Genomic DNA, 27,782 nt, shown 5'->3' with positions numbered 1-27,782 from the left:
AATGGTAGTTTAATTGAGTCTAGGGCTTCAGGGAATTTAGATTTGAGTTTTTGTTGTACGCTATTGGGCCACCGTAGTCTTGGCTCAATTTGACCATGCTGCAATGAAAGTCAATGGGATTTTTATGATTTTTAATATTAATTTTTAAGAAATCTGAAAGTCGAATCAGTCTAAAAAGATATAGCAACTCGAGTCAGAACAGTCTGAAGGTCTGACCCGAGTTTGGAGTTTGTAGAGTTAAAGCTCTAGGAGGAGTAGCAGTCAGAAAATTTTGAGTAAGAAGAATAATAATAATAATAAGTTTAAATAGGATTTCAGTAAGTTGGCTTTCTCAAGCCAACTTAATAATAATAATAAGTTTAAATAGGATTTCAGTAAGTTGGCTTTCTCAAGCCAACTTAATGACAGTCAGCCTCAGTAAAGTTAGCTTCATTCATTGGGAGAAAATGTGTGCCTTTGGGATTTGTAGTCTTTGTAATTACGTCTTATACCTCAACGGTTTTACATCAAACTGCGACTTTCTTTACTTTAAAATGTATCTTTTAAATTGACAAACATCATACGTGTAATTCAGGGCACAATTCAAACGAGATCGAAATATTTGTTGTCTCTCGCCATTGACTACCATTCAATATTTTTCTGAAATAAGGTCCCATGGTGGTCGACCGGAAGGGGAGGGACTTAGCTCGCTCAGGGCGGGTCTGTGTTGAAACGCTGCTGTCAATCAACAATCGTGGGAGGGGCATCCGATTTAGTGTCGTCACACAGTCGAACGGCTCGATTTGAGACGGGGAACACATATAAGGAGATTAAAACAAAACCACTGGATGGATTTTTATCATTATATGATGGTTGTGTACAGGCACTGCCAACACACATTTCAGTAAAATCAACTTGTAAAAGTGCATGCACCTAAACAGGGCCTAAACGGAGAGTGTGATTTGTGGAGTATATTTAGTCTCACCATCCGTCGAGACGCCCGTCAGAAAAGAACAGATGGCTTTCTGAGGGGGAGGGGAGGTTAAAGTTTTGCACGTGAATTAAAAATAATGATGTGTGCACACTGCACAGATAAATCATTTATTAGAAACACCATTATGTTCTGTAATGGTCAACTTTGATGTGATAGTAGTGACTTTAGTGTTTATTGTTCAAATCAGGAAGTGCAGGAATGAGCAAATTCCACTAATGAATCCATGAGAACAGAGACATCCCCTGAGCTATGAAAGAGACTTCATGAATCACGAGCTATGACCTTGGATGGGTGCAGGGGCGAACATGCGTTCTGCTGCTGTGGATTCACAGTGATTCAAGAGCTTTGGTCCACACACACATTCTAGTGAGCATTACGACTCTATCAACTTCAGTGCTTTATAGGAGCCATATTTCACACTCTTGTATTTCCTTTTCCATTGCGAGCTTAGAATTAAAGCCGTGTTATCTCTGTATTGATTTGTTACCATAGTGTAATTGGCTGCTAAATACTGCATAGCTTATGGTGTGTAAATGTGTGTTGTCGTCTATCATCTTTTTCCCTGCCAGCAAAACGTTTAAATGCCCCCTTGATTATTTTGTTGTATGACTATCTGAACAAACAATATATCAAAAGAAACAACAAACCCTCTGTTTTTAATCAAACAAGCAAAAAACAATAACATTAATTCTAATTCAATTTTTTATCAACACTTCACATTTCATTTAGCTGACGCTTTTATCCAAAGCGACTTATAATTGCTATATATGTCAGATGTCGCACGCCTCTGGAGAACTAGGGGTTAAGTGTGTTGCTCAGGGACACATTGGTGTCTCACAGTGGATTTGAACCCGGGTCTCTCACACCAAAGGCATGTGTCTTACCCACTGCGGCATCACCACCTCTAGGGTTGGGTATCGAGAATCGAGTATCGATTGGAACCGAGACTAACTTTTTGTTTTTCCCGGAATCGTTCAACAGTTAAAATTTCGATTCCTAGTTTCGATATTCACAGTCCGCCGAGCGGAAGAAGAAACCGCTGAACAAAACCAACGAAGAAGCGTCTACCGGAAGTGTTGGCATAACCGCGCGAGTCGAACATGAGTAGCTTACGTCGGCGATCCAAAGTGTGGCTTCACTTTTCTAAAAATAACGAAATCTCGGCAAAATGCAAAATTTGTGACAAAAGGAGTATTTTTACAGAAGGAGTATTTCCTTCAGAAAGACCGTTGGTTAGCAAGGTTAGCTAAACTTTTTTGACCCTGCCTCTTAAAAGAATCAGAATCGAGAATCGTTAGGAACCGGAATCGAAACAAGGAATCAGAATCAGAATCGTTCAAATTCAAACGATACCCAACCCTAACCACCTCCCACTTCAATGTAAGTTTCGAAACTTTCGGAAGATATTGTAGCAGAATCACGTGCTATGCATTGCATTCCCATGTAGGGATGGGACGGTATGAAAATTTCATATCACGATTATAGTGTCCAAAATAATCGTGATTATCAATATTATCACGGTTTTGTTAAAAATGTATGAAAGTGCTCAAAAAGAACTGATGCTCACACTGAAAACATTTCAACAAGTTTTATAATTGAAAATCAACAAAAAAAAACCTAATAAAACAAGCCTCTCTATGCAGTTTTTTAGGCAAGATTCTATTCTATGGCATTTGCTTCTTTATAATGCCCGTCGTCAATAGCAACGCATTATTACACAGCGCACATCCATATCACAACGGACACGCGCTCTTTTTTGTTTCATTCAAATACAACTTGCCGTCTTGCGTCTCCGGTTTTTGATTGTATTGCAAAAATGAAATCAGAGTTGATTTATTGTTTACAGAGTTTGATAATATTGGTGTGATATATCTTGTCTGGACGATTGTTTTACAAAATGAATTCATAAACAGGTAAGATTTAAAACATTAGCTAATCTCATTATCAATTCAATATGTCCCCGTAATTATTTGTTAAAAATAAAATCGGTTTAATACGTGATGCATCTTTACTTTACTATCCCTTAAAATATCACTCTTAATAATAGTCTTGTTTGAAGTTGTTCGTTCGTCTTTGGCTCAAATCCACTTGCTACGAACTTTTCTTCGCGGAAGCTTCACGTCTATTTCAAGTGAGTGACATAAAATGTTTCAACTCAAAACAACATTTCGTGCCCAATTGTTTCCCAGACGTAGTTTTGGTATTGAGGTCAAAGTTAACTTGCCTTGCGTTCGGGTGATGATCACACAAGACGACTCGGCAGATTTGAAGTGTTTCTATTGCAGTGACTTTTTGTTCGGCAGACAGGGTGACCATCCTCGATCAAGTTTCCCTCAGGACTTTTGTAAAACCCAAAATATGACCACACCTCAGATTTGGTCCTCTTAAAAGGTTGTAAAATCTCCTGAGCACGGTCACTGCCTTCCACCATTCCTTCTCGAATAGTAATTTAAAAAAATATTGCGTGCTGCGCGCCTGCGTCAGACTGGCCGACAGGATTCAGTGAGTTATTAAAATCGCGATAATCAAACACGGTTTTAATGATAATTAAATTTTAAACGATAATACTAACCGTCAGTACATTTTATCACGGTTTATAGTGAAACCGGTTATCGTCCCATCCCTATTCCCATGTTTTTTTTGTCATTAGTTGTTGCGTTAAATCTGACCCAGGTACAATAGTGCTCTTTTCTGATTGGCTATTGTGTAGCCCCTTTCTTTTTTTTGATTGGGCAGGCTCGACTAAGAGCTCCAGGGGAGACGTGATTGATTCCATAGTGAGAGCGGCACGGCCAGAGAAACCTTGGGCTCTGCAGGCATATTAAATATATTATAAATATTTTTTCCACATAAGAAATACAATGAGTGGCGGGTGTGCATGACAAAAGACCGAAATGAGTGACTGTCACTCTCAATGCTTTACACTTGAGAGCCCTGGTTTGCAACGTCAATTAATGACCCATTTATTGCTTGCTTTTTTTGTAAACAGCATTGCATTGTAAGTATTAATGAGTCTCCATAGCAAGAGCAAATCTTGTTTTCCATGCTATGCCCCCTTTAAAACACTTAAACTCTCAAGGGTTATAATATATGCTGAGGTTTCGAAATGAATCATGAATTGTTTTATTCATGGCACTAATCCATCAGGCCCCAAAGAAAACTTATCACAGTATATATGTTAAATGGTTGGTGATTGTTTAAGCTATCATTACAAGCACAGCAATTACAGTTGTAAAGGGATATTGACTGGAGAAATGTTTGTTGTGAAGCTTTATCAGACATCACTCAGCCCTGTTACACCGGCTTATATGCTATTAGCATGTTAATGAGAGTTTGCAGGAACGCTAAAGGGTTGTACGGTATCTCTTATTCCAGCTGACAGTCAGGCTTCTTTAGTTTGTGCGTCTTGACTCGCCTCACATGTCTAAAAATATAACCCGACTGTGAAGGCTCAGGCGAAGATATTGCTTCAAAAACAGAACCAAAAGCCTGCCGACGGCACTTGTAGTAGTCATCTCTCAGAAGGTTTGACTGGGATTACAGTTGCGCTTCCTGGGATATGTGGTGTTCGGTATCGAGAGCGACGCTTGTAACTCACTGAGTTTTGGAGCCAATCCTGAGCTAATGGAAAAAGATTCAAGTGTAAACTAAAGAGACTTTCTGTCTGACATGGAGGTCTTCAGGTTGATCGTTTTGAAGAAAAAGCATCGCATTCTTGTTTGGCGGGGAATAATTATGCTCTTTTAGAAATGATTGCTATATTTAATGGGTCTTAAATGGGCCGAAAGAGCCATTAGACGATGTTTCTGGTGGAGTGGAAATGGATGCAGAACAAACCCCTAGTGTAAGAATAGCTACTAAATCAAACTTTTGTGACGTGAATGAATCCTCAGATCATGAGTTGGATGTTGACGATTTGATCTGACATTTATTCTCTTATAATATTTGCTGATACCTCACGATACGGTGGGGTATGTGATCGATATATATCGATATTAGATTATACTTCATTTTGATTGTTCACTTCAGACATGCTACTTATTTTAAGTAACTTTGCAGCTACATGTCAACTAACTCTCATTAGAGTATTAGTAGACTGTTAGGGTTCGGGTTAGTTAATAAGTTGACATTAGGGCCTCCACTTTTGTGAAAAAATCCTGTTCAATTTTTGAGACATAAGTGTTCATTGAATCGATTGTAAAATCGATTTTCCATGTCTGAAGACGTTTTTAAATATAGGCAAATCCACGGACACCTAACAGGCATTAGGACGAGTGTAAAGAGTGCGCTTGAGTACTGTAAAAAAATATTGTTGGTTTAACTTAAAAAAAATAAGTAACAAGTTCATTGAACTGGAAAAAGTGAGTTAATACAATGAAAGAGATTAATTTAATCATCAGAAACTCAAAATTATATGTTATCTAAACTAAATAAATTATTTAAGTTGATTTGACAAAAGAAAAAATGTTGTGATTACTACACTGTAAAAAAATATTGTTGGTTTAACTTAAAAAAGTAAGTAACATGGGTTGCCTTAAATTTTAAGTTGATTGAACTGGAAAAAGTGAGTTAATGCAATTAATTTATTCATCAGAAACTCAAAATAATAAGTTATCTCAACTAAATAAATTATTATAAAGTTGATTTGACAAAAGAAAACATGTTGTGATAACAAATCTTGAAAATATTTTTTTTACAATATTGATTTATTGGCGTGTAGTTTCGTGCACAATGACAAACAGGAGCGCAACATTCAGGGATTGAGATTAACACACTCCAGCCCACCAAATGAGCGGGAAAAAATTAACTTTGGCGGGAAACGCTCAAATCACGAGCCAATCTGGCACTTCTATGTTTACTCGCGCGCTGGGGAAGTTCGTGTAAGACAAATCTGTGCGGATTTAGCACAAATACTCAACTCGCGAGTCCTTAGGATATATTAAATACAGTTTATCTTACAGAAGCTGCTCATTTCTGGCTTACTTGAACACACACGTCACTACATAACACATAGCCATAGGCGGAAATCGCGGGGGGGTCGGGGGGGTCAGGACCCCCCCTATCTGAGGGTTGTCCCCCCCCAAAAAAAAACATTAAAATATGTGTATTGTAAATAATGTAATGATATATTCTTAAAATAATTAAGAAATAAAATAACACAAATGCAAACGGGGCAATTACGAAAAAAGCGTTCTAAACATTTTGAGACCCCCCTCCCTTGCCTCACAGTGCGTTGTTCCACCGCCTCCGTCCCTTTTACCTCAGACACACACATTCCGGTGGCGGGAGAGAAAAACATAGTGTTTGAATAGTTGTGGAACTCCAGTAAAGGGGGTCGCACACCGGACGAGAAGCGTAGCGGCGCGTCGCGCAGCGCCACGTCTTTAAAATTCGAACACATTATTCTCTATGAGTGTACACACACCGGCGGCGCCGTTCGGCGTCTGTCCTCGGCGCCCAGCAACGGCTCAGGACCGTGTTCAAAACCCTGCTGCGCCACAGAGCGCCATTTACATAGTTTTATATACAATTTAAATTATTTTTGTCTCAAATCGGTGCTGACGGATCCTGACTTCGCCCTATGCTGCAATATACATTTAGTTTTGCATTCATTTACAGAAATCAGCTGCTTGAATGACAATTGCTGATGTTATTGGATTTTTCAGGTGAGATCTCAATTCATTCAGTTAACGGTTGCTCTGAGGTAAAGTTTTCAGACCGCAGACTCAGCAACGATTGTATTTAATTGTACATAACAATAATAACAGACACTATCTTCATGTCATTAAACATTACAATATTGCTGGCCATACACTGATGAGAAAGTCCGGGTGCGCTGTGCATTTAGATTCTAACGCTTTCACTGTGATTTAGTTGGTTTATATCATTTAATATAGTTAAATAATTAGTCAATGAATGAAATGAAATCGCTGCGCTGCGTGAGGAGAGTATGTAAACAGATTCACCGCTGGCTTAAACCAGAAAGAAATTTTAAGAAGTATAATGAAATGGTCTCAATGCTACACTAATAATAGTAGTAAGGCTTTCCTCTGTATTTTTTTTGCCTGTACTATTGGTGTCCCCTTCAAATTTTGCTCTTGAGAATTGTTATGTTTATTGTCCCCCCCAACATTTTGATGAAATTTTCGCCCCTGCACATAGCGGCACACTTGTTCACTTGGACTGAATAGTGAATATTAAAAAGCATTTGGTTAACAGGAAAAGACACTGTTATTATCCAACATCCTACATGTTCTGTGTCCTGTATTGATCTGTCCACCTAAACACATTTTTGGTAAAAAAAAAAAAAAAACTTAACTAAACTAAAAAAGTTTAAAACAAAAAAAAAAGTTTAAACTAAAAAAAAAAAAAAATCAATTTCCTATTTTCGTTTTCGAAACTTGTGTTGGTTGGTCCGATCGATTGTGCAATCAGTTTTCGAACGTAAAGTGACAGCCATAATGACATGTAGTTGCAAAGTTACTTATAGTTAGCAGAATGTCTAAAGTGGACCATCGAAATAAAGTGTTGCCGATATTGTGCCTATTTTACACAACCAGTTACATATTTATTTATTTACTCACAAATTCTGCCGCAATTTAACACAAACATTTAATTGAATTTGTAAATTAAATAAAAAAAAACTAAATGATGAAAATTGGCACATGAGATCATCAACAATCAAGAAAGTCTCTCAGTATTTTGTGCTCTCTAAAATGTGCAAATCTAGTGTCCGCACTCGGACACACACACAACAAATGTGGCTAACATTATAGTGTCAAAATAAATGTGTCTCTTTAAAATATATAAATGATGCATTGATACCCTTCAGTCATTAGTCATTAGATTTTTATGAATACATCTTTATCAATATACAGTATATGTATAATATTTAAATAGCAATATTTTAAATAATAATAATAATAAAATGACAAAAGCACACAACAAAATTTCTAAAAATTAAACTAAAATTAACAACTCAAAATATAAACATAAAAGCAAATATTAATAAACATTTTGTGTTTAATCTGTATTGTAAAAAGCTGGTCATGAATAAAGGTGACTTGACTTAAGTAAGTGATCAGATGGACCATTTTCACCTGATGGACAAATAAACTGGAGAAGTACGAGCCACTAGACCATAATATGTTGAGGGCGGACTCTTCTGACAAGGACTGGTAACAAAAACCACCTAGTAACAACACAGAACACCTTAGCAACCAAATAGCAATCACCCACAACACCTTAGGATCAAATCTAGTTTTTCCTGCTATGTAATTATTTGCTCCAATAATCATGGTCTAAATTTATACAGATGCAAGACGCCGGTTTGTGACATATTTCTGTTATTAAATATCTCCTTTTGCTTCTTCGTTTGCCCTTGACTTTATATACGTGTTTGTGTGTGTGTATGTGTGTGTGTGTGTGTGTGTGTTATGAAAAAAGTCACCATTTTATTTTTTTTATTTAAGAATGAGAATCTCAGTATTTCACAGCAATTGTCTCCTCCAATGCGGACTGATTGCAAAGTTTGCATTTATTGCATTATTGTTTTCTTTTACATTTCACCTTTAAATTGGTTATTTGTTCTGGCCATTGCTATTTTCGTTTTATTATAGTTTTAAAAATATGTTATAAAAAACTATATCAAATGTAATTAATACAATGTTTATTAATATTTGCTTTTTAGTTTTATATTTTGAGTTGTTAATATTAGTTTAATTTTGTGTGCTTTTGTCATTATTATTATTTATTAAATTTGCCTATTTAGGGTTTATTTCAATTTTATGATTTTATGTTTATTTTCAGTTTTTATTTATTTCCAGTTCAAAAATTGTGACCTTTCGAATTTTGGTTTAGTTAAAAATTTTCAACTAATATTTATATTTTATTTGATTTCAATTAACAGTAATGTTTTTAATAGTTTTAGTTAATGATAATAACCCTGGTACCAATTTTAACCACTTTAAATTATTTTTACTGCTTGGAGAAGCAATTTTTAGAGCAAAACATTTTGGTTTCTGTCAAGCAGGAGCTCTGAATGATAAAACATCTTAATGGTCACACATTGATGGCAAAGCAACACATTTGCATAATTGGATTCCACTTTAACATCATAACATGCTCATTTTGAGGCGCGAGTAAGGACGTCAGAACACGGTTCTCAAACGTATTGTGATGCACTGATTAGCATTCTTCATTTGTGGGGAAGTTCATCCAGCCTGTGATTCTGATTGATTTTTAAAGGTTCACATAACCATCAAAGCGCCCTCAGAAAAAATTATGGGGCTCTTAATTGCAATTCAAGTGTAAATCTATATGTCAGAAACGCCATGGAAGAACTGGAGGTTATTTGTCTATAGTGAGACGATGTTCTCCGGCTCAGCGTTTGATGTAGATATCGAACCGAGTCAAGTGTGTGCGTGTTCAAGTAGTTTTTCTTCTGCCCTCCCTCTTAGTTTTTAACGTCTACTTTATGAATGTGTGTCCGATAATGCGTTTCCCAAGGGAAAATACAGACTTGAATCGATGATCCTTGAATAACACGGGCCGAGCATCGGTCATCACACCCAAACACACATGATCTTCTATTAATGGTGCTCATCATTATCTGGTGAAGCAGTTAAAGGAGTAGTTCACTTTTGAAAAAACTTTTGCTGATAATTTACTCGCCCCCATGTCATCCAAGATGTCCATGTCTTTCTTTCTTCAGTCGAAAAGAAATTAAGGTTTTTGATGAAAACATTCCAGGATTTTCTCCATATAATGGACTTCAATGGGGACCAAACGGTTCAAGGTCCAAATGACAGTTTCAGTGCAGCTTCAGAGGGCTTTAAACGACACCAGACGATGAATAAGGGTCTTATCAAACGAAGCGATCACTCATTTCAAAAATAGATAAAGTTTTATAAGCTCAAATGGTAGGGGTGCACGATTCAGAAAATGTCACGATTCGATTCGATACCGATTTTTTGTCTCAAGATTCGATTCAAAATCGATTTTCAATTCAAAAACGATTCTCGATTCAAAAAACGATTCGCAGGTCTATATAAATGTAGTTTACTTTTTAGTTTACTTGTCTTCATACAAAAATAAAAACTTTTGCAACTAAAAAGTGCGAAGTGCCAAGCTTTGGCCAGCTTTTAAATACATTTAATTCAAGTTTAAAATAAAACTTAAATAAAAAGCTTTTACATTTAGCTTTAAAGTGCTGTAGTCAGATCAAACAAACAATTATGCTAAATGTGGTTTAAGGAGTAGGCCTACTTCAGCTACCAGGTTGACTGTTGAAATGTAAACTCGACTGGGCACATTGAACTTCCTAAAAATATATACTAATTTCATAGAACCCTTGCGAAAATATTTTAAATAGATTTAAAAAAGCCACCGCTACTGGTAACATCTATGGTTAGATTGATTTGTTTAGATCCAGTGAAGTCGTTCATAGGCGCGTAATTTGCGGGTATCTCCAGATAACTAGCAGAGCATTCATTTAGTTCGCTATTAAATAAGAGACCTGTTGTTTTTGAAATCAAGCTGAGCGCTCGTGTCCGCTGCGATCAGAGTTCTCTTTTACTGTCTATGGTTCTCTGTGGCCATATGCTCTGTGGCTCGCGCAGTCTTCTCTCGGACGCGCGCTTCAATCTATCGCCGTTGTGGAGACTCCGGTGAAATCACAAAATAAAATGCACACAAACGTGATGAACATATTCGGTTTTGATGAGAGAGAGAAAAAACTATACGAGTGCGGTTTAGAACCCGTCACCTCTGACACGCTTGGCAAAAGATCTACAGAACTCAAACATAAGATCTGCGGATCGATGCATTTATTTACGGGTTGATCATAGTGATGGGAAGTCCGGTTCTTTTCCGCGAACCGGTTCTTTCGGACAGTTCGTTTTAATGAACCGGTTCAAAAAACCGGTTCACCGGTTCTTTTACGTCATCACGTAATGACGTCAATTCTATCATCCCGGCGGATAAAAATACTTCAAATTTAAGGCATTTGTAATCACAACTTCAGTTAAATAATAGTATGCATTGTCATAATCATCTTGGATAAGTTTCTTACATTTACATTTTGAAAACGAACCTGCTGCAGCCTAGGCGATGTGCTAACGTGGATGTTTTACATGTTTTAAATATATAAAATGCATAAATGGTCTTCATCATTTTATTTGTTATTAAATAAACTTACATTTCGCCGATTCGCCCTCTCATTTAAGTCCCGGGTTCACCCGTACTACTGTGCTCATGTATCAGCACAGGATCAGCCGGCCGAAAGAAAGTTCTGTTCAGAGACGGTGCTATCACGCATGCGCAGTATCTCCAGCTCATCGGTTCTCCGTATCGAACGTGTCCGAAAGAAACAGTTCTCGGTTCTGTACTAGTGATTCAAGAACTGCAACATCCAGTTCTCGACTCGAGAACCATAGCATAGCTGTGTGCTGAGCTGAAACCTGAATATACAGTCGACAAAACTTAAAAATAGATGCATGTCTGTCTGTCTCCAATATAGCCTTCTGTAGCCTATACATCATGTTTATAATGTGTTAACATAACGAATTAAACATATGTTTAATTCGTTATGTTAACACATTATAAACATTTACTAAGCAGTGCACCAAACCTTGGCAAGAGTTTACATCAATGATTTATATTGTTACTTAGAAATTAAATGAGCTGTTCCTGAAAATATTATTTTAGTATAATAATAAATGTTTGACAGTTTTAGAATCCAATCATTATTTCCAATCGTTAAAATAATACAGTGATACAGTAATGTGATAAACATGTTTCCAAAATGTTTTATTTTGTTACACTTACTGATGTTCAACTAAAGACATGGAAACGTATTTCGTCCCTCAGAAAAAAATGCACGCATGCTCAGCTCATCAACTCATCAGTTCTCAATATGTCGAACGTGTCCGAAAGAAACAGTTCTCGGTTCTGTACTGGTGGTTATCCGACCGCTGTACCTGTATGTTCGGTAGTACACGCATGCGCAGTATCAGCTGCTCGTGCTCATCACTTCTCTCAGCACCAACATATGTCTCCGTTCAGTGAACTTTTTGAGTTACTGAATAAAATGTACTAATGGATATTGGTTTATTTCGATTCGGAGGGACTGTCAGGCATGTCTGAAAGTGAGTAACCTTAGTAACTTATGGTTTAGCGCTGACGCAAGACGCGAACTGTTTCGAAAGATTCAGTCCGATTTAGTGTACTGGTTCGACCGGTTCACTAAAAAGTAGGGATGTCCCGATACCACTTTTTCACTTCCGATACCGATACCGATGCCGCACCTTTGGCTTTTGCCGATACCGATATTAGTCCGATATTTTTTTTTTCGTGGTCCGACGTGCCGTATACGGCCCACAGGGTGGTTTATAGGTTTAACTTTGTGAAAGACAAAACAAAACAAACACAAAAGTAAACATAATACATATCTTTGGAAAGCTGAGAAACTCGTGATTCGAACGACGTAAACCATTTTAAGATACAATCAACACAGCGGGCACAATCTGTCTCTTTGTCAGACCACCAACAGCCAAAACAAACCAACACAAACTGGAAGAAACTCACCAATTAGCCATCTGTTAGTCCACATTCCAACATAAATGGTTTGGTTTCACTGTAAAGCGTCCATACAATCCAATTTGAAGAAGTTTTTAGTCCAAAACAATTGTATATATGAATAAACATCCATGGAATGTAAATAGTAGCATTTCGCGTTAGCCGACAGCGCTATCACAACTTCGACGCACTAATGCTACGTTCACACCGGACGCGAATAGGGCGTCAGGCGCGAATGATTTCAATGTTAAGTCAATGCAAGAAAAACTCCTGCGGCGCGAATGAGGCGTGGAGCGCGGCGCGGAAGACGCGAATACGCCTCATTCGCGCGTCAAGTTGGCGCGAATGGCGCGAATTGAGCGTTGTGCATTCACGCGTTTGACGCGAATTCGCGTCTGCCGCCCGAGTTGAAAAATCTGAACTTTGGCGTGAATTCGCGCCGCGTTAACCAATCAGGAGCCTAGCTGCTTGCTCACGTGGTGAAGTGTCTGGATGCTTCAATAAATTATTTTGTTAATATGACTAAATGCATGGTGGGATTATGCACAACAAAGCAAATGTTTCATCACTTAAAACATTATTTCTATATGAAGACATGTTCATTTTGTATTGAATGTTATTCATTCCATATCTAGAAATAGTATTATGTTGTAAAGACAGACATCCCAAGTCTCCCGGAAGTTCCGGGAGTCTCCCGCATATTGATAGCGTCTCCCTGATGCCCGCAAATTAGTTCAAATCTCCCGGAATCTAGAGCGAGACATACTGCGCGCATAACATACATAGCGCGCTATATATATATATCAACATATGTGCATACATTCGTGTCTGGACGTGAGAGAGAGAAAAAAATCACAGGACAGGTTAATAACTTTTGAAGGCTGGCTCTATTTATTATCAAAACAAAAATAAATGACAGCTATTAGATGGATGAGGGGCCGGGCGAGGGTGATCCTCGCTCAGATGCGGGACAACAGGTCATCAAACTGGGCGCGTGACAGGCGGAAGTACCGCTGACAGCGGCCGTCATCCAGCGCAGCTCCTGGAGCGAGCAAATGGTGAAACTCGCCAATCGGTTCGGCTCCGAAGGGTCCGGTGGACACAAATATACGGCGACGATGATCCCCACGCCGCTGTTCTGCTATCCAGAGTAAATACAGAGAGGTAACTCTCTTGATGAATGCTCGGTCGACATAAAAACAATGACCGCCAACGGATTTTGATTCTGACGCGCGTCACGCGCGTAAATTTCGCTTCAAACTTTACGCGCGCCAGTTTCGCTCTCTCTTTGAGTGACAGTTTATCTATCCAGTTGCAATAGAGAATGAAATGACGCTATTTTCTGATAGCCAATGAATTTCTGAAAAGACTGAAATGCAGCTTTTGTGGAATCATCCGATTACATTAGAATCCGTGCGCAAAAGCGAGAGTGATTCTCTGCGCGCGTGTGCTTAAACACAACAATCATCACGTGACAGGCTGCGCCGCTAAACTGGATATCGCTCATATTTTTTTCTCCCCTCCGATCTCCGATCTAGCGTTCTGGGCCGGTATCGGCGCGATACCGATGCCGTGGATCGGATCGGGACATCCCTACTAAAAAGAACCGGTTCAAAAGAACGATTCGTTCACGAACCGGCCATCACTAGTTGAGCAGAGAGGCTGCACAGTTTGACCAGCGGGCGGCAAGAACTTGCAATAACTATTTATCAGACCGGCCCTCGCAGCCTCGAAACCATAGAAACACTACCGGACCACCGGTAAAAGTCCCGACTCACCCGATTGCCACTTCGCCCCTGCACGCCATTAAAAAATATAGCCTATATGAATCGATTTTTGGAATTCTATGAATCGATTCTGAATCGGTAAAGATTGAATCGCGATTCAAATGTGAATCGATTTTTTTGCACACCCCTATCAAATGGTCGCCTTGCTCTGTTCTGTGATGAACGTTCGTGACTCTCCTGTTCAAACTCGTTCATCAAAATGAACGAATCTTTTTTTTGAGTCATGACTCGATCGTTTCGCTTGATAAGACCCTTATTCATCATCATCTGGAATCATTTAAAGCCCTTTGAACAGTTTGCACTGAAACTCTCATTAGGACCTTGAACCGTTTGGACCCCATTGAAGTCCATTATATGGAGAAAATGCTGAAAAAACCTTCATTTCTTTTCGACTGAAGAAAGAATGACATGGACATCTTGGATGACATGGGGGTGAGTAAATTATCAGCAAAGGTTTTTTTTTTAAAAGTGAACTACTCCTTTAAAGTCAACATGAAATACTTTTTCTATACACATTCCTGGTTTTATTGTGCAGGATTTATTGGTTATTCCAAAGCAAAATATTTTTTTTGGCTGATGTTACCAATCCCTCTTCTATTATATCTTTTTTATTGCCGGTTATACACTTTTAATCTCCTCAATTAAATTTCTAATGGATAAAATCATGCGGTTACACCTTACTTGAAGGGGTGTGCATAAGATATGTATGCATGTTTCACTCAATTATGACATTTACAATGCAAATATGACATTGTTTGTGATGTCTTTGTTGTGACAACTTGACATAAACCAATACATCATAACCTGTCAGTGTTTTGGTAATGACTACTTGATATTACCAAGACGACATAAACTGTCATAAATAAATCTGCACAGATTTGTCTTACACGAACTTCCCCAGCGAGTGAGTAAACATAGAAACGCCAGATTGGCTCGTGATTTGACAGCGTTTCCCGCCAAAGTTCATTTTCACCCGCATTTGGTGGGCTGGAGTGTGTTAATCTCAATCCCTGAATGTTGCGCTCCTGTTTGTCATTGTGCACGAAACTACGCGCCAATAAACCATCAGGAATATTGCTGCCTTGTGCGTCTCAATCGCCCTCTTTACACTCGTCCTAATGCCTGTTAGGTGTCTGTGGATTTGTGTTGAAAATGGAAACGTCTTCAGGTCTACATGGAAAATCAATTTTACAATCGACAATTTTTTTTCCACAAAAGCGGCAGCCCTACATGTCATTGTCAACTAGTCGACTGTCCGCTTAATATCTGCTTACACTTTATTTTGATGTTCCTCAACAAACATTCAACTGACTATAAGTAACTTTGCAACTACGTCAACTTACTCTAACCCTAACCTGAGGGTTAGTGAACATGTAGTTGCAAAGTTACTTATAGGAATGTCTAAAGTTTACTATCGAAATAAAGTGTGACCACATGTTATCTTTGAAAGTAATGAAAACGCCTCCTTCAGGAAAATGAACAGTCAGGGCATCCAGGAGAAGGTTAAGACTTAGCAAAAGCCGTCTGATCTACGAGATTAATCTCGTAAATGGCTTCTCGGTTATAAACAGAAACGGCGAACAACAGTCCTGCGCTGAGCCGAACTCTGCTGTAACTCCCGGGATTCCTCGACTGACAGATGAGTGATGAAACTGCTGATTTATTCCCTGAACCCTGTAATACTTCACGCACTGGATGGGTGTTTTTTCACTTTCTGAAACATTGACATCCCGTGAGAGATAAATAACAGTCAGGGATAGGGCCGTGTGTGTCTGCTCTGTGAAGGACGGCCGGGCTAATGTCGTAAATTGTGTGTATATACACGCAAAATTAGATAAATATTTGTACAAAATGGCATTTGCCTGGCAGAGAAAGTCAAGTAAGTCTGTTTGAAATGAAGAAAACTGACTCGACTACGGGCTCTTTTAATATAGAGTCGATGGGTGTAAAGGAAAGTTGCTGCTGTGAACGGATATTAATATTTTAGCTCATCCTCCAGTGACGAAGGGACTTGTGTTTCTACGTCGCGAGCTTTAACATGTGCAGAGAGCAATGATTAATTTACCATCTGGGCCACTGAAACGTCATGCCATTTAATGCAAGAAAAAGCATTTGAGCAACTTAACATGGCAGAAAACAAAAAACATGCATGGTCGTGTATACATATTTACAATACGTTCTGTATTAAAAAGTACTTTTGCATGAGATATCATATATTATGATTAGTGCTGTCAAATGATTAAAATATTTAATTGCGATTAATCGCATTAATGTCATAGTTAACTCACGATTAATCACAATTAATCGGACATTTTTATCTATTCTAAATAGATAAAGTCTCTTGATTTCTTTTTGTCCCATTATTTTTTTTCTCATTTTAATGCTCATCAACATGGAAAAATGAATCGGCTTGCTTTGTGCAAATGTTTTTTATTGAAAACAGCAACGATTTCACACTAACATTCTCACTTGGAGCAAAGAGTCTCTCAACGTAACACTGTCCATCAATAAAAGGGTGAAAGAAATACTGATGCTTTGGTCGACGAAGCAACAAAAAGTCCTCGCGCGGCACAATAAATTGAAATGAATGGGTTTCATAGCGCAGCGTCGCGCATAACGCATCCTGTTGCAAAAGCATGTGAAAAAAACCAGACAGTTTTTGCTAGGCCAAAAAGGCTGTTAATCGTGCAATAAAAAAATGTACGCCGTTAAAGTGGGTTTGCGTTAACACTGTTAATAATGCGCTAAACTGACAACCGTAATTATAATATATAATATTTAGAACAATAATCGAAATATTAGTAATATTTAATATAGAATGTGTATGTAAATATGTATACACTACCATTTTGTAGCCCTCAAACCTCACTTTATAGCCCTTAATCCTGTAATTGTGGACAAATGTGGGCACAGAGGACTCAGTTGTGGTCCTAATTTTTATTTATTATGAATGTTATATCACTGTCTTCGATAAAGTTTTGTCTATCCATTTATGGTGTTTTTATTATTTTGGGGGTATTCTTGAATTTATCTACTTCAAAAAGTACTAGAGCCCGACCGATTAAGGATTTTGAAAGCCGATACGATACAAATATTTGTTGGTTTTAAAATCCGATATTCCGATATATCGGCCGATATTTTATTATTTTATTTTGTTTCAGAAACGATGATAAGAGATGGTACGTGTCATTGCTATAACTGTCACGCGCTATTAAAGAAATCAGCAGTCACATTGTCAAAAGTTAAAAGGACAGTCAGTCAACTACACTGTAACAACGTTACGTAACTATTACTAGCTAATTCAGCTTCACTCTCGGGTTATTTAACAGCAGCAAAACTGGATATGATAGTCAGTATAGTCAACGACTGTGTAGAGTGCCCTCTGGTGGACAAACTATACAACTCCAACACTCATGACATGGTTCAAGCGAGTTTCATCCGTTTTTTTTATTTTATTTTTGAAATATAAATTTATCGGCCATTATAACTGCCGATACCGATAGTTTGGAAAATGCCTAATATCGGCCTGCCGATATATCGGTCTGGCTCTAAAAAGTACCATATTTTATATGTAAATTATGTTTTAACTACATTAAAATATCATTCCAATAAGTTCTTAGAGCTAAAACCTAAAGATTTTGCTGTCACCTGGTGCCTTATTTTGGCTTATTTTAGAATGCTCTAAATTACAGTTTTTCCCATTAATTTCCATGGGTGCCCATTTTTGACCCAAATACAAGATTAAGGAGTTTTTTTCACCCACTTAACATTGTAGAATTGAGTCAAAAAATTTTTTTTGTGTGTTCAGGAGGCAAACAAGTCTCGTAGGGCTCAGATCAAAACTATTTTGCCCACATTTGTCCAGAATACGGTTTTAGGGTTAAATAAGTCTCTTCTCACCAAGGCTGGATTTATTTAATCAAAAATACAGTAAAAATGTATAAGTCTGATGTAGTCAGGTAAAGTTTTCAGTATCTCTCAAGCATTGATTCATGTCCCATTGTCCAGAGCAAGATGTTCAAACCGATCAAGCCCGTGCCAAACCGATAACCTCTGCCCCCTTTCCCAGAATACATCTGCCAAATAGTAGAAATTAGCCTCACATTCCCCTTTCTCTGTAGTCTCGCTGAACAAAGCTTCACTTATTTTCCACTGTGTGCCTTTCAAACCACAGTCACTTCCGAAGACTATTTCCCCCCCCATCTCCACCCGCCCCCCATGATCTGACTCCGGCTCTATAATAACACCGCACTTCTCATTCTGTTTCTGCAATTTTCATGATATTGTGCCGTCTGCCTCAAACCAGCCGCTAATTCCATCCCCTGTTTAGTCATATGGACGCATTTTATGTGCCTTCGGTGTGAGATGTTGCTCTGACTATAAATGAAGCCCTTGATGCTTTGTGCCGATGGCCGCGGCTTTCAACATGCCCACAGGCTTCAGTGGATGAAGCTACTCGTATAATAATGAATAGTGCATTAGAGCCTTGTTGCAAAAAAAGGGAAAATAGAGGGGAGATTTAATTTGATAGATGTTTTTATACTTTTGGTTTACATGTTTAATGCATTATTGGTCCAATTAAAAGAGAGAGAGAGTGTGAAATATGAAGTTATATCAGCACTTTTGTGTGTGCGCAAGTATGTGGAAGCTAAACTAATGATGGCATCTCTATTCCAATGAAATCTTTCTCTTTGTAAGTTGTAGCTTGGGAAATGCAAACACAGAGGCCTCGTTACCTTTCCTCTGACAGCATGCTTTCCCTCTCGCTGAGGCACAGTTCAACAGTCCCATGGGATTCGGCACACATATTGGTTCCCTTTCTTTGGGGAAATTGCTCGTAATGTGAACTCAGGCTGTTAGGTGATTCTCCAGAGAGTATACCTGGGGAATTAAGAGTATTGTATTGTATTGTATTGTGTGTGAATATTGCATTTTCTTTGTTCCCTTTTCCTTCTTACAGTCATCTGTCTTCTCGGTCACCTTCATTATCAGAGAGCACAATCGGTTTAATTTAGTCTGGAGAATTTGTGCTTACTTCTAGGGATAGTTCACACATTTTTTTTTAATTCTGTCATTATTTGTATGTTTGGTTGCCCATATTCTTCAAAATATCTTCTTTTGTGTTCAACAGAAGAAAGAAATTCATACGCGTTTTGAACAGGCGAGCAAATGATGACAGAATTTTAATTTTTGGCCGAAATATCTCTTTAAATGTCCCATTAATAATGAGGCATGGCAGAATGTTTGACGTATTAATAATTAACGACCATAATCCCAGAAAACACAATCTTTTCTTGGCTTTTTTCTCCCCCTGCTTGCTTTGGACACAATGAGTCTGATTGTTTTGTAAAGCTAAACTAAGTACGTCTCCTCATGGAAAATATTAAGTTAAGTGCTTTACAAAAATATGACAAGATGGCTAAATTTATAATGAATTTGTTGCATGTTTTTTCCATTAAGAAAACCTTTTCTTTTTTCAAAGTTTTTACCGAAATTACAAAAGAAAGGACAATCTCTGGGCTGATTAAATTTAGACTCATAGCCCCAAGAATCCCAAGAGGTTTGACATACTCTTTAAGGAAATTAATTTACTTAATTTGGAAATTCATCTTGGGGTCGTGCCTCCATTATAACCACCAACTCATTTTCTGCAAATCTATTTATACTAGGATGAATCTCATGAAGCTTGAAGTCGTTTTTCACCCTAAAATCAGATTTTGCTTGGTGAAAAGGAAGCCTATTTTAGGATCATATTGGAAATACATCATGATAGCTTTTGGCGTACTGCTTTTTATTTAGTTGAATAAAGAAAAAAACATTAGGGATTTATTAGGGATGGAAAATCAGTATCGGCTGATATGTTCATTTTTGATGTTATCGGTATTGGTCCAATGTGAAGATTTGGCCGATATATTAAAGCTGATAAGAATTATTTGGGGTTTTTTTTGGTAAGGAAATTTGATCATGGGAGTGAAATAGAAATTAGTTTATGTTGAAATGTTTGGGAGAGGGCTTTTAATGGTGAGACCTTTGTTTTGTTTTTCTAAAAAATATACATTTATCGGCATATATATTGGTTACTAGCTTTCAGATGCAATGGGGTTGGGATGTGCTTTAGGTCTTATTTATTATTATGCTTTTATTATGATTTTGACCACATGAAGATCTGAACAGATTTGATTTGATTAAAAGATTAAGAGCACAGTTTGAGAGATTCTGAGACATTTGAGTATTAAGGAGAAAATGAAATCAACACATGCCGTAGTAGACTAATGCATTGCATGATACTTGCGTCATTTTATCTTCCCTTTTTGATTTGGTACTTTAAGAACGGGCTGATCTGGGAAGATTGTGTGTAGTTTCCTGCCCCTTAGTCATTTATAAAATCTTCAATGAGCTCATTGTTTCTGCATTAAATTATTCAATTGTTTAAATTAATATTTTTTTAAGCTAACTGCTATATACTTTTCTGAAATGCATAACAAGACAGTTTCCTCAGACAACAGATCACTCTAAATTGTAATGTGGGTTATCTGTAAAGCTGCTTTAAAACGATGTGTATTGTGAGAAAAGGATGACGCTGATGACACTGTGAAGTGACGCTCGAGTGATCAAGTAATATCACCGGCGGAGGCTTTTAAATGGCTAATTTAAAGGAGTAGTTCATTTTTTAAAAAACTTTTGCTGATAATTTACTCACCCCCATGTCATCCAAGATGTCCATGTCATTCTTTCTTCAATCGAAAAGAAATTAAGATTTTGAAAACATTCCAGTATTTTCTCCATATAATGGACTTCAATGGGGTCCAAACAGTTCAAGGTCCAAAAGACAGTTTCAGTGCAAACTGTTCAAAGGGCTTTAAACGATTCCAGACGATGAATAAGGGTCTTATCAAGCGAAACGATCGCTCATTTTGTTCGTGACTCTCCTGTTCAAACTTGTTCATCAAAATGATTTGGTTCATTCAACAAACGAAATAAATGAGTTGACTCGGGAAAAAGATTCGTTCATTTTGGTGCTGATTTGAAAACGAAACTTTTCCATAGGAATGAACTGAAAACGCTCGCTTTTTTGTTGACACGTGTGGCCGAGCACATTTTAGTTTAATTTTCAAACCAATTCGGGGTGGATGACTTGAATGGTTAGTTCATTAGCCTATTATTTTTAATGAAAAACACAACAACAAAACAGTGCAATGTCAAATTCGCTTAAATAGGCGCTTTTACGTTTCGATTTGACACCAAATATTCCGCATCACCTTGTCAGTCTGCTCTTGTTGCTGATCTGTGTGGCGACTCTCGTTCGACTCACGATTTATTAAGCAGACATGTTCAGTTTAATAGTGTCTGTTCTCTAACTGAGCTAAATGATTTTACTTTAATCGACAGTGCGTGGGAAAGAGATGTAACCGGCGGCTATCGTAGGAAGTCTAATACCAATGTATAATACATGGAGCCAAGTTCACACTACAGGATTTTAAGCCCGATTTGCAAATTGTTGAGCTCGCCGACAGGTCAGGGTGTAACCGCGTGGATATCGCGGATGATTAGCGGGTGATGAACGCTCGCCAATCTGTTAGTATGAAAGAGCCAACAACGCAGCGAAGACGCTCGCAGACGCGCCGCCGAGCCCAGAAAAATATCTAGCATGCTAGATATCCAGAGCTGTCGCGCGACTCAACCTCAGTGATGTCATGAGTACAGCCAATCAGAGCAAGGCATGGGTTGAGGTCACTGGGTAACTCTTATGTTTACTTTTTTGCATTTTTTGTCACAGCAAATCATCGCACAAACTAACAGTCTCATCCCAAGTCGTCATATAACTGACGTCTTGGGACGTCTTTTGACCATACGTCAACATCCGCCGTTTAAGGGTACCCTTAAACCTCGGTTAGTTGACGATCCCGGGCTGTCATACAACTGACACTTTACCTTTAACGTCGGTTAGGTGACGGGGTAGGTTTAGGGGTAGGTTTAGGTCTGGGGTAGGGTCAGGATCCGATAACGTCATCTAACCGACGTTAAAGGGTACCCTAAAAAGGCGGATGTTGACGTATGGTCAAAAGACGTCCCAAGACGTCAGTTATATGACGTCTTGGGATGAGACTGCGCTGCGCAAACGGTGTGCAGCATTAGTTTCTGTCTGACGTCCATATTCGCGTGTTGTGTTCTCTTCTTCGCTGGGTATTGGCGCACGTGCTGTTTTGTGTCATTTCTGGTTAGTTTTATTGCATGTTTTTTCGTGACAAAACGTGGTTTGTAGGCAAGATAGATTCGTTGGGTGACATTGTTGTCAACTCTTTATTTATTTGATTATTTTCAGGATTTAGACCGTACCATAGTACTAAAACAGCTCTGAGTCACAAATGATTTGCTCTCATCATCCGATCGTGGTTATATCTCTATGTAGTGCGTTGTCAACTCGTGTAGTGCGTTACCTCCTGTTGCGGATCCATCACGTTGTGTCGTGTGAACAGCTCAACAACTTGAACACTCCTGATTTCACTGAGAGCAAGTCATGTAGTGTGAACCCACAGTCCAACCCGAATCATGTAGTGTGAACAAGGCTTAAAAGAAGTGAGGAAAGGCAACGAGGATGCACCAATAAGAAATGAGAAGTATGATTATGATTCAGGCTGCATTATAGGTCAGAAGTCAGATTGGATTGGATCATTCAGAATATCATAACCCCAAGACACATCTGTAGGCCTGTGCACTCAACACCTTCTCAGTCTGTGATCTATTTCACACAGCTCTGTGGAAGCCTGGGCGCTAGTAAGTGTGTGTTTGTGTTGTGCCAGGTGTGCGATGGGTCCCCAGAGCAGCCAGGAGCCGAGGCAGAGGAAGGCGTCCCGCCAGGCATGGAGCACATCCAAGTGCGCAGACGCTCCAGTCGCACCCTTCAGCTTCCCCCGCTGGTCTTCCGGCTAGCCGAGCAACATGACTGGAGCAGCAGAGAGAGTGAGTCGATCGCCCGTCCCACCACCCTGGCTCTGCGCATCCCCCCGCTCATCGCCATCACATCTGCTGACGCCGGCAGGTGAGCCAAAACAGATCATGCCTTTTGTGTGGATGCATATAATATGGACATTTCAGTAGGGGTTGCACAGATACTTGGTACATATCATGCTTTTAAATCATTCATTTTTACATATAAATCATACCGTTGTGGTCTATATAAAGCATAACTGCAATGCTTGGGTCTGAATTCCTCATTATTATAGCTCCACAAGCCCCTTTTCTGATGTGCGTCTGTGAGCGACCCGTTTCAAAGCGGCCCCTTTAAATAAAAAGGAGATGCGTCACACCCCGCCCGCTCTCCAGGTCAATGAGTTCACGGTCGGTTCAACTCTCCGCGTTCGGCCATTTTTGTAGTTTGATTAGAGATATACGATTATATACGATACCTTCAAAGAACATTTTTATTTACACGTTAATAAAATGTCAACAACAGAAGACTTGTCCATCAAGCCTTACATATTCGAGCCAGAGCGAGCGAGTCGATAAAGACGACGGCGAACCTGCAGAACAACGTCTTCATATGGATATATTGGTATGCGAGTTAACTGTTTTGTGTTATTAGTGAAAGTCGACTATTTCTCTTGTTAAAACAAGCACACTGACCAGATAAATGACTACGGTCTAATCTTACCACAAACAATCTGTATTGATAATATGATGCGTTTAGAAAAGCATCAGAAAACAACGCAGCTAAATGACCATTGATGAAACTCGAGAACAATAATACTGCAGACGTGTAACGTTACTTCAAAACCAAAACAAAGAAAGACAAAGGTACTGCTAAACCACGACCACCATGTGTTTTAAGAAAGTAAAGTACTTTATTTTTATTAACGATATTTACAGCTTATCGAAATGCTCTGTTCGTCGTCTCCAAAGATAGAAGGAATTTAACGTTACCTCTCATTCAGACGAAGTCAGTCGGCAAACCCTTCTTTATACTGTTGAAGTGGGAATCCTCGAAGTGCTTCAGGTCACTAACGTACATCCAAAAACCGAACATTTTGACTTGCCCTCTCGTATCTTCTGCATCATTGAGCTCGGACTACAAAATCGGAGCGAGAAATAATAATGGCGGATTGCTCGAAGTGTCGGGCCGGTAGTCAATGTCCTTATTCGTCAGTTCTGCTGCAAATACGGTGACGTGATAGTTCAAAAAACGTCATAGAAAACAGAAAAATCTGAACAGGTTGAAAAATATGACCAAAACAGAATATAAAGATATAAACGAAGCACCTGAAGAGAATAATTTCATCTTTTCTGTATTTAAAAACACTCCAAATATACAACAAAATGCATTTAAGGGCTAAAAAAGTGGATTTTGCATGATATGTCCCCTTTAACTATACAGTATCAACAACCATTGGGTATCTGTCATAACATAAAAATAGTTTCTATTAAATCATTTCAGTGCACCATTATTTTTTCAACCCTCAAGGTTATTTGTGAAGAAAACATTGTGGGAGTCTTTGTAAAAACACTTGGATATTTCTCAGCAATGGTGTTTCATCATAATATGAATGTAAGAATGAAACGGGCATGGCGATAAAATCGACTCCTAACCCTTCAGGAATGATTGGCTTTACTACTAGCTCCTCAAATCCTGGTTTTGGTGGGAGGTATAGATTAGAAGTCACTTGGACGTTTTGTCTAATGACGCTGTTTTTCTGTCACTTATCATCTCTATGCAGCCTGTGCTTTCTTTGATGGACTCTTTAAAGAGGCACAGCTGAAGGGTGTCTCTTCAGGGCCGTCCGCTGATGGATGAAAGAGAATTTGTGCCTTAAGATCAGTTTCTCTTAATGTATCCGCAGCAATATACAATGGGATTTATGTGTGGATGTTCTTGCGTCTTATATTTCTGTAGTCCTCACTGTTTCACAGTAGATTTTCACCTTTACTGCAGACAAAGCGAGCGCTGCTTTCTTGTGGAGAACTTTGTGGGTGGTTGCTTACAGGCAAAATAGCCCAATATTCATGGTAGGGTTGCATGGTTTTCTTGTAGTCTTGCTTGAATTTTATTTAAAGTACATGTGAGCTTTAGGAGCTGCTTCTTGTAAACAGCAGTGCTATTAAAAAGCCATGCATTTTAGTTTTGTTCAATTTTGTTTCTCAACCTCACACAAAGATAAATTAAACTTCCTTTTGAAGTGTGATATAATTAATCATGAAATATGTTAAATAAATTGTATATTTAAATATGTTAATAACATTGATCTTGATCCAACAGACCTTATTCACAGCAGCGACATCTTTACATCTTAACAGGAATGAAAGCGAGGCTGTGAGGGATAGATATGCGTGTACTGTGATCTATTGTGTTTTTGGATTATTCTGCTGATGAAACACTGCAAAAATGATATTTCCAGTAAATTTCAGCAGATAAAAAACACCTGGCATTATGACCTGTGAAAAATGATAAATTATCTAGGAGTTTTATACAGCTTTAACGGCGAATGCTATTGAAAACACTAAATCTACTAAAAACTAAAGGTTTTATTTCAACCATTATTCCTGTAAATATTTAGGTTATTTATAGGGTTGCATTTCAGCTGTGATGCCTGGCATATTTAGATGAGGTTGTTTAGGGCTTCGATGTTGATAAACTGAAGTTTAACATCAGGCCAATACAGAGTTTTATAGACAATATAGCATGAATATTTCATTAGCATTGACTTCATGTTTGTCTTGAAAGTTCCTACATTTTAAAGGGGTGGTAAAGTATGATTTCACTTTTTTAACTTTAGTTAGTGTGTAATGTTGCTGTTTGAGTATAAACAACATTTATCAAAGTTACAACATTCAAAGTTCAAAGCAAAGGAAGATATTTGCTATTAAAGAAAAGGACTACAACAAACGGCTGGTAGGGACTACACAACATTCCTCCCGGGTTAGTGACGTCACCAACCCTAAAATGTGCATAAACCCTGTCTCCGGGAACACAGTCCATGAAGAGAAGAGGAAGAGTGGTTGTATAAGAGTACATTTGTGAGTCAGCTCAAACTGGTTCTCACTGCAGAACATGAAATCCACAGGGAGGAGTCGGATCTAGATCCGACTCCTCCCACCTTACATATACCTAAACCTACCCAGCTCCACCCCCTGATCCCTAAACCCACCCCTAAACCTATCCATCTCCACCCCCTGATCCCTAACCCCACCCTTAAACCTATCCAGTCCCCCCCCCTCATCCTAAACCCGCCCCTAAACCTACCCATCTCCACCCCCTGATCCCTAAACCCACCCTTAAACCTACCCATATCCACCCCCTGATCCCTAAACCCACCCCTAAACCTATCCAGCTCCACCCCCTGATCCCTAACCCCACCCTTAAACCTATCCAGTCCCCCCCCCTTCCTAAACCCGCCCCTAAACCTACCCAGCTCCACCCCCTGATCCCTAACCCCACCCTTAAACCTATCCAGTCCCCCCCCTCATCCTAAACCCGCCCCTAAACCTACCCAGCTCCACCCCCTGATCCCTAACCCCACCCTTAAACCTACCCATCTCCACCCCCTGATCCCTAAACCTACCCAGCTCCACCCCCTGATCCCTAAACCTACCCCTAAACCTACCCAGCTCCACCCCCTGATCCCTAACCCCACCCTTAAACCTATCCAGCTCCTCCCCCTCATCCTAAACCCGCCCCTAAACCTACCCAGCTCCAGCCCCTGATCCCTAACCCCACCCCTAAACCCACCCATCTCCACCCCCTGATCCCTAAACCCACCCCTAAACCTACCCAGCTCCACCCCCTGAAGTCCCGCCCTCTGTAGCAGCTCATTTGCATTTAAAGGGCCAGGCACATAACGGTGTGTTTTTGCAAATCCTCAAAAACTTTAACATGCTATATAAAAATATCTGTGGGGTATTTTTTGCTAAAACTTAACACACACACACACACACTCTGAGGACATCAGAGATTTATTTTACATCTTGTGAAAATGGCATTTTACCACCCCTTCAAAGATTCTACATGGGTTGAGTAATTTTTAGAACTAACTGGCGTTCTTCATTAGCTGGCATCGTTCATGTGTCAAATATGGCCTTATTCTGTAAAAAACGAAATCAGTGGCACCCCACCATTCACAATCAATTTCCTCCCGTGGCTGTTCATTGAAATCCTGCGTCATCTTGGAGCCACATTTGTATTTTTAGACCAAACTAGTTGTGCACTAATGTAGTGTTTTAGTGTGGCAGGATTCAATCAAACCTTATTGACTGGGTGCAATCTCCTTCCATTAACGTCTAATAGTTTACAAGGTTATATGAAAAGATGGAAGTGCCGCTTAGAACCAAGGACAGATTTTTTTTTCGTTCCCCCATGCACAGAGAAAACACTGTCTGATCTATTCACATTGTTGGGAGTGAGAGAGTAATTTCCTGTCAGGCTCTGAATCACAGACGTTCAGTTTAAATGTCGC

General features: G+C 38.9%; 1 protein-coding gene across 3 annotated transcripts in view; it reads left to right on the top strand.

The window, feature by feature from the left end:
* Nucleotides 1-27,782, top strand: part of LOC120483083 (3',5'-cyclic-AMP phosphodiesterase 4D) — a 280,021-nt gene that overhangs the window by 52,538 nt on the left and 199,701 nt on the right. For all 3 annotated transcript variants that reach the window (XM_089126073.1, XM_089126074.1, XM_039677953.2), the window contains one exon: nucleotides 23,139-23,377. In XM_089126073.1, coding sequence (XP_088982199.1) covers nucleotides 23,139-23,377 — 239 coding nt within the window. The remainder of the gene's footprint in view (nucleotides 1-23,138; nucleotides 23,378-27,782) is intronic.

Source organism: Pimephales promelas, chromosome 23 (assembly GCF_988280905.1).
Source record: "Pimephales promelas chromosome 23, fPimPro1.hap1.1, whole genome shotgun sequence".
In the NCBI taxonomy this organism is placed as follows: domain Eukaryota; kingdom Metazoa; phylum Chordata; class Actinopteri; order Cypriniformes; family Leuciscidae; genus Pimephales; species Pimephales promelas.
This window is presented reverse-complemented; position numbering and strand designations above follow the sequence as displayed.